The sequence below is a fragment of the Antechinus flavipes genome, chromosome 2 (assembly GCF_016432865.1).
Source record: "Antechinus flavipes isolate AdamAnt ecotype Samford, QLD, Australia chromosome 2, AdamAnt_v2, whole genome shotgun sequence".
In the NCBI taxonomy this organism is placed as follows: domain Eukaryota; kingdom Metazoa; phylum Chordata; class Mammalia; order Dasyuromorphia; family Dasyuridae; genus Antechinus; species Antechinus flavipes.
In genome coordinates this window covers 531,417,821-531,430,821 of record NC_067399.1, presented here as the reverse complement: position 1 = coordinate 531,430,821, position 13,001 = coordinate 531,417,821, and the positions used below count along the sequence as shown (strand labels likewise).

Sequence of the window (13,001 nt, the reverse complement as noted above, 5' to 3'; positions counted from 1 at the left end):
GGAAATAAATGAATAAGTTCTTGGATATATCTTCTTTATTGAAATACTGCTTTTAAAAATATTTATAGTTAACTTCAAAAGTTATGAATTCTGTTCATACTTCATAGATGCTGAGATAACAGTGAGAATCCTAAAAAGTAGTTATTAACTGAGGCGTTTCAAATTGAAAATTTTTAATCCCCTAAATGGAAATTCAATATGTTGGTACTTGAAATAATATGGAGTAAGATAGGGAAAAGAGTTAACATGCTATAAGCTATTGTTGGAAAGTTTTATTTATTTGGGAACAATATTTCTTGGGGGAATTAAAATCTTTTTCCTCACATAGCAGATTGAAGGGAGAGTATAGTAGAAAAAATGCTTTAAAACAAAATATCCTCCCCTCCCCCCCACAGAATAGAATAGAATGCATTTTTGAAGGAATTGTTACTTTTTTCCTTTTTTGAATTTAAAATTGTTTCTGTTTGTGGGAGCTGGAGACTTTGTTGAAAAATATATTTCTTTGATCTAATTTTGGAATTTTTTTTTTTAGTTCTGAAATTTAATTCTGATATTATATAGCAGGCATATTATGGTAGATATGATCTTATGAGGAAACATAATTTAGAATTTTAAAGATGGAAGAGGCCATAGATATTATTTAGTCCAATTTCCGCTTTATATAGATGGGATAATATAATAATGGATAATGGATGTTCCCAAACTTGTACAATCATCTGCTTACATTTCCACAGTAACATTTGGGATTATTTATATACACACATATATGCATATAGGGAGATGGAGAGAACGTGAAAAAACATTAGAGAATGTGAGAGTGTGTTCTTTATCATAATGTCCTTAAATACTGTTGTGATACCAGTAACTATTGGTTCATGTCTTCTGATCCAATTCTAGAATTCCTTTATCCTGAAGTGATTGCAAAAATAATGGACAAATTAAATCTCATAAAATTCTGACTTTAAGGTAGTCAGAAATATAATGCAGATGGTACTAAAGTTCCTCATCTATTAAAAAACAACAACCAAAAAAACGCAACAAAAACCTCAAGTTCTTGATCTGCAAAAGAAATTGAATAACTTGCGAAAGATACATTACTAATAAGGTCAGAAGTGGCACCAAGAATTCTTACATTGTCCAGACTCTTATTTCTTGCTCTTTTTTACCCTTTTTATAAATATATATGTGTGTGTGTGTGTGTGTGTGTGTGTGTGTGTGTGTGTGTGTGTGTATATGAAAATGAAAATGAGGAATGAAATACTAGAGAGTTTTCATAAATGTTCAAGTATTTGATCAGTTTTTTTCTCTGTCTGCAGGTCAGTATGGAAATCCATTAAATAAACACATTAGACATTATGAAGGATTGTCTTATGATGTGGATTCTTTACACCAAAAACACCAGCGTGCCAAAAGAGCAATCTCACATGAAGACCAGTTTTTACGCCTGGATTTTCATGCACATGGAAGGTGAGTGGTTGTTAAGATATTAAATTTGTATTGATTTTTTTTGTTGTTTTGTTTTCACTTCACTTAAATTTACAACATATTCTTCCTTTTCTTCAAGAGCTTTTTTCATATAACTAAAACTTTTTTTTTTTAATGAGTTAGAAGAGAAAAAAAATCAGCCTAACTTGTCACACGTTGAAAAAGTCTGAATATAAGCAGCATATTGTTTCATACCTTAGAGTCCACCACTTTTTTTTTTTTTCTGTTTTGGGACCATTCTTGTTATTTGTAATTTTTCATCATGTCTTTCTTTTTATCATTTATTTCATTTGAAGTTTATTTTTACATAACCAAAATGTAAAAGTCAAATTTTCCCCCTTGATATTTTTTCCTACAAAAGAAATTGATAATATTTGAAAATTTGACTGATGCATTTTTTAGTTTTCCTTTTTTAATAAATAGATTGTCCATCTCATATTAGTAAGGACATAATAAAAATTCAGAATATCTGAAGTTAAATGTGTTACAGTATCAAATGATTTGCTATTCTAGGGAATTTATTTTAGTAATTTTTAACCTTTTTATAGATGTATTTATGTGTGTAGGTATTTATTTAAGTACCTATATATGCCTTTTATTTATATATTCATGGAATTGATACTTAAATAAAATACCACGAAAGCAATAATCAAAAGGTATCACTTCTAATACCTCTTCTGAAACTACTAGTAATGTGTCATTGGCAAGTTATTCAATTTCTTTTACAGATCAGGAACTTGAGGTTTTTGGTTTTTTTTTTTTTTTTAATAGATGAGGAACTTTAGTATCATCTGCATTATATTTCTTGACTACCTTAAAGTCAGAATTTTATGAGATTTAATTTGTCCATTATTCTTGCAATCATTTCAGGATAAAATTTTGAAGTCATTTTTGAATTCTTCTAATTTTCTTTTCTCCCTCAAGTCAGTTGTTTGCAAAATCTTGACTGTTCTTTGAAATGTTCATCCGATTAACTAGATTACCTCTAGGAATCAGACTTAACTTAAGATTGAGTTATTGCAGTAGCATCTTAATTGAGTTTTTTGCCTTTAGTATTGTCTTTATCATCTGTTTTGTGTACCACTTTTGCATTAGTCTTCATTAAGAAACTTACCTCACCACTATATACCTGTCAGATTGACTAGAATGACAGGGAAAGATAATGCAGAATGTTGGAGGGGGTGTGGGAAAACAGGGACATTAATACATTGTTGGTGGAATTGTGAATACATCCACCCATTCTGGAGAGCAATTTGGAACTATGCTCAAAAAGCTATCAAACTGTGCATACCCTTTGATCCAGCAGTGTTACTACTGGGCTTATATCCCAAAGAAATCTTAAAGAAGGGAAAAGGATCTATATGTGCACAAATGTTTGTGGCAGGTCTCTTTGTAATGGCCAGAAACTGGAAACTGAGTGGATGCCCATCAATTGGAGAATGGCTGAATAAATTGTGGTATATGAATATTATGGAATATTATTGTTCTGTAATGTTGGAATCTTTACAAACTGCTAACTCATTAGAGTTGATAAGATTATTGATCTGATCTTAAAAGAAGATATTTTGGGCCAGAACCTGAAACAAGGTACTAAGTAGAACTAATTAATACAGTGCTTATGTTTACACCTTTACTCATTGAAATTCACAAGTATGGGAGATTCACAAAGTAAACTTTGTAACTTTGTGAATTCACACCTCCCTTGAAGCTCTTAGGGCCAGAGAGCACTATGGGAGAAACCCATAATCCCTCTCTCTTGCATCCCACAATTCCTCTCTCTCAAATAAATAGAGCTTCAAAGGGGCCAGTCAGAAGAGTTTTCAGAGGAAGAAGCTACAAGTTGAGAGATCAGTGGAAGATTGAAAAGACTCTCAGAGGCAAGACAATTCAACTTGGTTCTGGCTCTGGAGGCTGAAGAAAGCAGAGGCAGAAGCAAAGGACAAAGCGGCAAGAGCTCTTGGAACCAAGCAGAGAGATAGGCCTCTCAACTAACCAAGCTATATTGGAGGCAATAAAAGATCTGAACTTTTATCACCTGGCTGCATTTTGGGTGATTATTTACTCTTAACTGAAACTAAAGCTGCCTCCAGAAAATCTCCTCGAGAAATCTGTTTCTCCCAGAGAAAGCCATCATTATTATATTATTATTATAAAGAAGAACAAAAACACCACACTGTAAGAAATGACCAGCAGGATGATTTCAGAAAGGCCTGGAGAGACTTACATGAACTGATGCTGAGTGAAATGAGCAGGACCAGAAGATCATTTTATACTTCAACAACAATACTATATGATGATCAATTCTGATGGATGTAACCCTCTTCAACAATGAGATGAACCAAATCAGTTCCAGAGCAGTAATGAACTGAACCAGCTACACCCAGCGAAAGAACTCTGGGAGATGACTATGAACCATTACATAGAATTCCCAATCCCTGTATTTTTGTCCGCCTGCATTTTTGATTTCCTTCACAGGCTAATTGTATATTATATCAAAGTCCGATTCTTTTTGTACAGCAAAATAACTGTTAGGACATGTATGCTTATATTGTATTTAATTTATACTTTAACATACTTAATATGTATTGGTCAACCTGCCATGGGGGGGGGGGGGAGGCTGGGGGAAAGGAGGGGAAAAATTGGAACAAAAGGTTTGGCAATTGTCAATGCTGTAAAATTACCCGTGCATATAACTTTTAAATAAAATGCCATAATAAGGAAAAAAAAACTTAACGCTATGATTTCATCCCCATTTTGAAACTATTTCTATTATTCTCTGTGTCCCAGATTCTATGTGTACTCTTTTTTCTTTGTTTTGATGTAAGTTGCCCATTCTGTATTTCTGTTTTTAAAAAATATTTTGTTGATTTATATTTTTTAATATCACTGTTCAATTTCTATCCTTTTCCTACTCTACAAAGAACCCTCTTTTGCAACAGAGGAACATAGTCAACAGATATGTCGACTCACTGATAGCATTCTGCATCAGTGGTCCAATACTTCTTTATCTATAATAGGGAAGTATATTTCATCAAAGACAGTCCCCTCAAATTTATATTTGTCATAGATTTCTGATTTATTTAGTATTGTTTTCTTTAATGGCATTTTTACTTTAATTGTTTCCAAGTTTTCTGGAATTCCTTCTAGTTCTTTTAATGATACAGTAACTTTCATTATATTTAGAGGCTGTGTGTGTATGTGTACACACGTGTGCACATGCCACTCATTTTTCAATTTGTTGGATATCTTTTTTGTTTACATTTTCTTTATTGTCACAGAAATTTATATTACCAACATTTTGTTATATGTGGAGCTTTTTTTTCTCTTAAAAAAATTAAATTTTATTGTTGTTGTTTTGCTTTTATATCAGTCATTCATGGAAAAAAATAATATTCTTTTTGTTCTCCTAATTTACTTATGTGATCTTTTAAAGTCTAGTTTTTATATCCATTTGAAGTTTTCTTACATTGTGTTCAGTACTAGTCTAAACCTAATTTCTACTTTAAAACTTTCTTTGTAGTTCTTGTAAAATTAACTTTCTTTTAGCCCTCCCATTCTTTCTTACTCTGTCTCCAGTAGTTTGGGTTCTTGTTTTTTTTTTTTTTTTTTTTTTTTTTAATGAGGCTATGTCTGTTTTCGGACCTACTTTACTATTTTAAAAGTGTATAATTTTTATGATTATTGCTTTACATGGTAATTTGAGATCTAGTTGTGCAGGCTCCCAGGTAATTAGGGGACGTAGTAAGTGTTGCAAAGAATAGAGTGCTGGACCTGGAATCAGGAAAACCTGGGTCAAAATCTAGCTTGGGCAAGTTATTTAACCTATTTGTTTCACTTCCCTTATTTTTTTTCCCTTTTTTTTCTTTTTTTCTTTTTTTTTTTTTTTAATTTTTATTTAATAATAACTATATTGACAGAATCCATGCCAGGGTAATTTTTTTTACAACATTATCCCTTGCACTTGTTTCTGTTCCGATTTTTCCCCTCCCTCCCTCCACCCCCTCCCCTAGATGGCAAGCAGTTCTATATATGTTGGATATGTTGCAGTCTGTCATAGATACAATATATGTTTGCAGAACCGAATAGTTTTCTTATTGCACAGGGAGAATTGAATTCAGAAGGTATAAATAACCCAGGAAGAAAAACAAAAATGCAGATAGTTCACATTCGTTTCCCAGTGTTCTTTCTTTGGGTGTAGCTGCTTCTGTCCGTCATTTATCAATTGAAACTCAGTTAGGTCTCTTTGTCAAAGAAATCCACTTTCATCAAAATATGTCCTCATACAATATCGTTGTTGAAGTGTATAATGATCTCCTGGTTCTGCTCATTTCACTTAGCATCAGTTCATGTAAGTCTCGCCAGTCCTCTCTATTCATCCTGCTGGTCATTCCTTACAGAGCAATAATATTCCCTAACATTCATATACCACAATTTATCCAGCCATTCTCCAATTGATGGGCATCCATTCATTTTCCAGTTTCTAGCCACTACAAACAGGGCTGCTACAAACATTTTGGCACATACAGGTCCCTTTCCCTTCTTTAGTATCTCTTTGGGATATAAGCCCAATAGAAACACTGCTGGATCAAAGGGTATGCACAATTTGATAACTTTTTGGGCATAATTCCAGATTGCTCTCCAGAATGGTTGGATTCGTTCACAGCTCCACCAACAATGCATTAGTGTCCCAGTTTTTCCGCATCCCCTCCAACATTCATCATTATTTTTTCCTGTCATCTTAGCCAATCTGACAGGTGTGTAGGGGTATCTCAGAGTTGTCTTAATTTGCATTTCTCTGATCAATAGTGATTTGGAACACTCTTTCATATGAGTGGTAATAGTTTCAATTTCATCCTCTGAAAATTCACTTCCCTTATTTTTGAAATAATAGCATTTACCTTCCAAAGTTATTGAGGATTAAATGAGGTAACAGATGTAACACTTGGCAAAACTTAAAGAGCTATATAGGTACTAGATGTTATTAAAACTTCTTTGCTCTTTTATTTACCTTGAGACTCTAGATGTTTTTATTCATTTAAATGAAATTTTTTTTGGGGTGGAGGGGGCTGAGGCAATTGGGGTTAAGTTAAGACTTGCCCAGGGTCATATAGCTAGGAATTGTTAAATATCTGAGGTCAGATTTGAATTCAGGTCCTCCTGATTGCAGGACTAGTGCTTTATCCACTGTGCCACTTAACTGCCCCAAATGAATTTTTTAGTTGCTTTCTACAGTTTTTGTATTCTGTTGACAGTTTTCATAAAATCTTTAGCTCAGTTTAGGTAATTTTTTTATTATATTGACATAACACAGCTATTAACACCGAATGTTTCATTCATTATGTTTTCCTTTATTTGTATTTAAATTTTGCATATGTCTTGAAGATGAATATCCATTTAATCAGGGTAGAGGTATGTTGTGTCATAGTTGTGAATGGAATTGATTGGATGAAGTTTTCTCAGGTTTATGAGACTAGGTCTAAGTCACATGATCCCCATGCCCATTTGAGCCTTGGGTGTCAGGAAGTCACATGATCCCTATTCCCATTCTGGGATGCAAGAACTAAATGAAGTGACTTGACTCATAGGAAACAGACAATATTCGTAACCATTGATCAAGGATAGTACGCCTTTTAGTCTACCCAATGAAAAAGCTTGGGCCTTTTTCTATTTAATTGGCTATTCTATTTCTGGCTGATCAGGTTCAGGAGCACATGGCAGTTGGGTTGGTTCCCAGATGTGTTTAGGTCTCTCCCTGCAGGGATTAAATAAGTGCTTTCTCTTTGTACTTGAAGATGTCTCTGATTAGTTAATTTGGAAAAATGGTCTAGCATCCGTCCCATACAGTTGTTATTTACTTTAATATGTTCTATTGTTTTTCTCTTTGACCCTTTCATATATTATCATATTATTCCACCTCAGTTTTCATGTGTATATTCTGTTCATATTTTCTTTTTTGATTAGAACTATGTATTATTTCTAACGAGTACTAGGTATAGCTCATGGGAATATAAACACCATGAATTAAATAATCCCTATTCTTAAGGAATATATATTCTAATGGGGAAACAAGTACACTTAAATTTTATTCCAAATAAATAGAAAAAAAAATGCAAATAAATAAATGACATTTGGGTAGGAGAACACAGGTAACTGGAGACATCAGCAAAACACTTCATCTAGAAAGTAGTGTTTTGAGTTGTATGGGTAGGCAGGATTTTTTTTTTTTAATTTTTCTCAGTAATATTTTATTTTTACAAATACATGTAAAAATAGTTTGCAACATTCATTTTTTAAAGATTTTGTGTTCCAAATTTTTTTCTTCCCTCCTTTACCTTTCTCATTGCTACAACAAGCAATCTGATATAGGTTAAATATGTGCAGTCCTTTTAAACTTATTTTCATATTTGGCAGACAGGATTTTTATGAGGTAGAGATGAGTAGGGCTTGTGTTCCATATAGGAGGGGGACAGCCAAGAAGGCACAGTGATGATAGATGGAATATCATTTATAGAGCAAGTCAGTTAGAAGGAGGAAGTATGTCCAATAAGCTTAAAAAGATATGTTCTGGGTCTAGGTTGTAAAGGATTTTAAAATGTAATTTTTAAATTGTGTCAGGCTGATTTGTTTCTGGCCAATAATAATACATCATTCTGGACATAGGAGAAACAATTTCTACTATTTAGGCCTGATCCAGGTTTTGGTAGTTGCCACCTGTATGACCTTGGGCATGTCATTTAATTCCTAGGAGCCCAATTATTTTCTTACCTTTTAAGTAAAGGTTGGATTTGATGATCTCTAAGCTCCTTTTCAGCTTGAGATCCTGTGATGCTATGACTGAGCACAAAATTCAAGGAAACTCTTTTCCCACTCCTATTGGGAGAAGAGCTAATATTGAAGGTTGAGATACTTGCCTGAATTTCATAGTCTGGACTGGACTGAAATCTTATGAGACTGAATTTTTTAACATTTAATATAAGTCCTGATACTAGAGAATTAGGCAGAATGTAGTTACAGTCAACCTTAAGTTCCCGTTTCTGTCTATGCATATCTGTATGTTCTATGTGCTTAGTAAAAAAATATTATGGTAAATTGGCATGTTTTGTTAACAGATACTCAGTTTCCTGTTTTATACTTGAGTTATATTTTGGGTTAATTATCCTTTTGTGACCTAAACTGAGTAGCTAAACACTATTCATAACAATTTTTCTATGAGAAAATGTGTTTTGATTTCTAAACAATTCATTTTCAATTGAACTTTTGGAATATGACTCATTCTTAAGTGTAGGATATCCTGTATAAAACAATCTCTACCCTGAAGGCAATGTTGAGCTGCAATAACAAGACTAGTATTATGAAAACAGTAATTAGTGAGCTACTGAGTGCTCCCACAAAAGACCTCTGAGGAAGGAATTAATTAGAAAATTCTACAAAAAGGATATAAAAAATTTGAATATTGAAGAAATTATTGAGGGAAATATTGAAGTAAGCTAGGATTTATGCTTACTGATAAATGAGGGGTGAGGAAAATTTAAGAAATGGAAATAGAATAAACAAAAAACAAAGAGAGATGAATAATAATAACATCTTTGGAAATATTAAGAATATTAAGGTCTGTTTCAGTAGATAAAGATGATTTATATTTGAAGGTAGTGAGAAATATGTGTGGAGATTTTGAATGAATCTAGATGATGAAGGCAATTAAAATTCAGAAGTTTGAATCTGATGTAATAAGGAATAAGTACAAGATATTTAAAGGAGGATGGTCAGACATAAAAACTGATAGAATAGGTTTGAGTCATATCATGAGAGATCTTTCCTACCATACTGAGAAATAGCCACTTTAGAAAGCTAATGAATTAAGGGCAGAGACATACCTTTTCTGCTACTTAATTTCTGTGTAATTTATGGGCAAATTAGTTCTCTTTAGTCTCAGTTTCCTTATCTAGAAAATCAGTAAGTTGAATAAAATGTTTTAAGACTCATGAAGGAAGGACTAGAGAAAGATTTGAAATTCATCTGTATAAAAGGTATAACAGAAGGCATGATATTGGATGAAATTATTTTAGAAAAAACCTTTAAAAATGAATAGGATTAACAACAGAATCCTGAATGGGGAAATGTTAACTTTTAGGACATGGAAGGAAGGGCAGCTAATGAGAGAGAGGGAGGGGGAGAGAGGAATAGAATTAGACTAGTATAAATGCAAGTCTCCAGAAGACATATGTGATTAAGTGTTGATTATAGCTGAAAGTTTAGAGACAATGAAAAAGCCACTGAATTTGTCTACTGTTTATCATCTTTTGCCTAGTATAGTTTTAGTAGAATGCGTTTTAAAGTGAATGTCTGTTTAAAAATGAAGATGTGGACTGAAGACTGTTTTCTAGAAGGTTTATAGAGATTGATAGTAAAGGATATGAGCATACTAATATTATGGGAAATTTTTTTTCAAAAATTAGGTTATGCAGACTCAAGCATGGCTATAGCAAAAGAGAGCCAGTCAACAGAGAGAGAGAGAAAAGATTAAAAACGAGGGCATAAATGATGAGGAATGTTTCTGGAGAAAGATGTGGGTGGAATTGGAATTGAGAACATAAATGGGGAAGGTGGTGAAGGCAAAAGTTATTATTGTTGATAGTAAACATTTATTAAGTTCCTACTACGTGCCAGGCCCTATGCTAATCAACTGGGGAAATACCATCGAAGAGCTTACAATTAATTTTACAGGCAGCCCATACCAAAAAAAAGGAAAGCAGAAAAGTGGGAGAGGGATGAGGTGGGGAAGATATTAGCATGAAAAGACACTGGAGAAATCAAAGAAGATCATAGTGAATGCAGCTGGATGGGAAATGAGTATTCTCCTGTCTTCCCCTTCTTGAATGGAGGTTGAGGAATATACAGCTCTGTCTTCCAGTGAGAGGTGTAGAAGGTACTAATGAAGTTTGAGTACTGGTATTAAAAATAAGGAAAAATACTTCTTAGAGACAGAATATCAAGGTGGTTATAAAGATTGGGAGAAATGTTGAGATGAAGATAAGAAAAGGAGCTCATATGGACAGCTAGATAAATACTTAATGAATTGTATTGTTGACTTGTATGGAAAAAAAGGAGCATTGAAGGTCCAGTAGAGGAGGTTTGAGATTAGTTACTTTGGAGAATATCATAGGGAGTGAACTACAGATAATAAAGATTTCCCAATAGCTGTGAGGATAATATACATGTAATGATCAGTCAGTTTTATGACTTCTCAAAAGGGAAGGAAAATATTAGAATTCTGTTAATACTGAGATTTGACTAGTATAGGTGATTGAACAAAAGGAAAAGAAAATTTAGGGATGCTTAAAGATGTTAAAACATAGTTGAATGGGCTGGAGTTGAGGCTGAATATTATTAAATCAAGTTAAGTTGAAATCAGGTTTTAATCAGATTAAAAAAATAGATTCTATTAGGAGTAAGGGAGTAAGATAAGATAGATGAAAGCAATAGGTATTTGTTTTCAAGAAGATCCTAGAGTTGAAGGACTTGGGATTGGAATGGTATCTAGTGATACAGTATAGAGTTTGTAGAAACAACTTTTTAAAGACAACTTATTTTTGAATGAAAATATAGTTATGAAGTGCTTATTATGTGCTAAGCACTTGAAAGAAAACAGTAAAACTCTCTTGGGAGGTTTCTGGTGCTTGTTTTCTATTTAAGGTAGCATATATTTTAGCTGTCTGGTATATCATTTTACTCAGTTATGATATGAAGGAATTGAACTAGATGGCCTCCCAGATCCCTTAGGTTATAGATCTATGATTCTGTTTTCTTATAATCTTGTCCCCAAGGAAGTGTTTTATTGAAAAACATGATTTTGAAATAGGAAACAGTAATTTGAGAAGTTATTTTTATTTCCAAAGTGTGTGTCTGTTACACTCTTGCTCAAGAAGATCCATTTTATAATGATTGCTTCTAAATTAAAATACAAACTCTTGGCATTTAAAGTCTCCAGGTTTTCTTCCTTCTTTCCTTCCCTTTCCTCTTTATCACCTTCCTTCTTTTTCTTTTATTTTCTTCCCCCTTCACTCCTTTCTTCTCTCCCTCTCCCCTTCTTTCTCCTCTCTCCTCTTTCCTTTCCTCTCCTTCCTTCTAAAAATTTTCAGTAGTATTTTATTTTTCAAATTACATGTAAAGATAGTTTTCAGCATTCATTTTTAAATTTTTTATTTTTTTTTTATTAATAGCTTTTTATTTACAAGTTATATGCATGGGTAATTTTACATCATTGACAATTGCCAAACCTTTTGTTGCAATTTTCCTCCTCCTTCTCCCACCCTCTTCCCTAGATGGCAGGATGACCAATACATGTTAAATATGTTAAAGTATAAATTAAATACAAAATAGTATACATGTCCAAACCGTTATTTTGCTGTACAAAAAGGATCAGACTCTGAAATAGTATAATTATCTTGTGAAGGAAATAAAAAATGCAGGCGGACAAAAATATAGGGATTGGGAATTCTACATAATGGTTCTTAGTCATCTCCCAGAGTTCTTTCGCTGGGTGTAACTGGTTCAGTTCATTCCTGCTCCATTGGAATTGATTTGGTTCATCTCATTGCTGAAGATGGCCAGATCCATAAGAACTGATCATTATATAGTATTGTTGAAGTATATAATGATTTCCTGGTCCTGCTCATTTCACTCAGCATCAACATTCATTTTTGAAAGATTTTCAGTTTGAAAATTTTTTTCCCCTCTCTTTTCTCCCCAGGATAGCGAGCAATCTAATGTAGGTTATACATGTTAAATCATTTAAAAATATTTCCATGTTAGTCATGTTGTGAAGAAAAGTCAGAGCAAAAAGGAAAAATTGCAAGATAAAAAAAAGTAAACATCATCAAAAGAGGTGAAAATGGTGTGCGTTGATGCTGCACAAGAAAAATCAGATCAAAGGTTGGGGGGGGGTGAGAAAATAAGCAAAAAAGCAAACAACAATAATAAAAGGTGAAAATACTGTATTGTGATCCACATTCGGTCTCCATAGTCCTTTGGATGCGGATGACACTTCTTTTGTTGAAAAGAGCCAGATCTATCACAGTTGATCATCACATAATCGTGTTGTTGCTGTGTACAGTGTCCTTTTGGCTCTGTTCACTTCACTTAGATCAATTCATATAAACCTTTCTAGCCTTTCTGAAATCAGTCTGCTGATCATTTCTTATAGAATAATAATTTTCCATTACATTCATATGCTTTAACTTATTCATTCAGTTATTCCCCAACTGCTGAGCATCCATTTAGTTTCTAGTTCCTTGCCACTACAAAAAAGGCTGCCACAAAGATTTTTGCACATGTGGGCCTTTTTCTGTGATCTCTTTGGATTACAAACCCAGTAGTGGCACTCCTTAGCCAGCTCTCTGGCTGATAAGATACTCTTTATTCTAGTCAGACTGGTCCATTTGCTATTCTTCATGCATGATTGTCATTGTACCTTTACAAAGGTTGTTCCTCAGACCTGAAATGTTTTCTCTATTCTT

General features: G+C 33.3%; 1 protein-coding gene across 1 annotated transcript in view; it reads left to right on the top strand.

Moving 5' to 3' along the window:
• The window catches only part of ADAM10 (ADAM metallopeptidase domain 10), a 145,399-nt gene that overhangs the window by 41,409 nt on the left and 90,989 nt on the right, over window positions 1–13,001 (top strand). Inside the window, exon 2 of the mRNA XM_051980730.1 lies at window positions 1,317–1,467. Coding sequence (XP_051836690.1) covers window positions 1,317–1,467 — 151 coding nt within the window. The remainder of the gene's footprint in view (window positions 1–1,316; window positions 1,468–13,001) is intronic.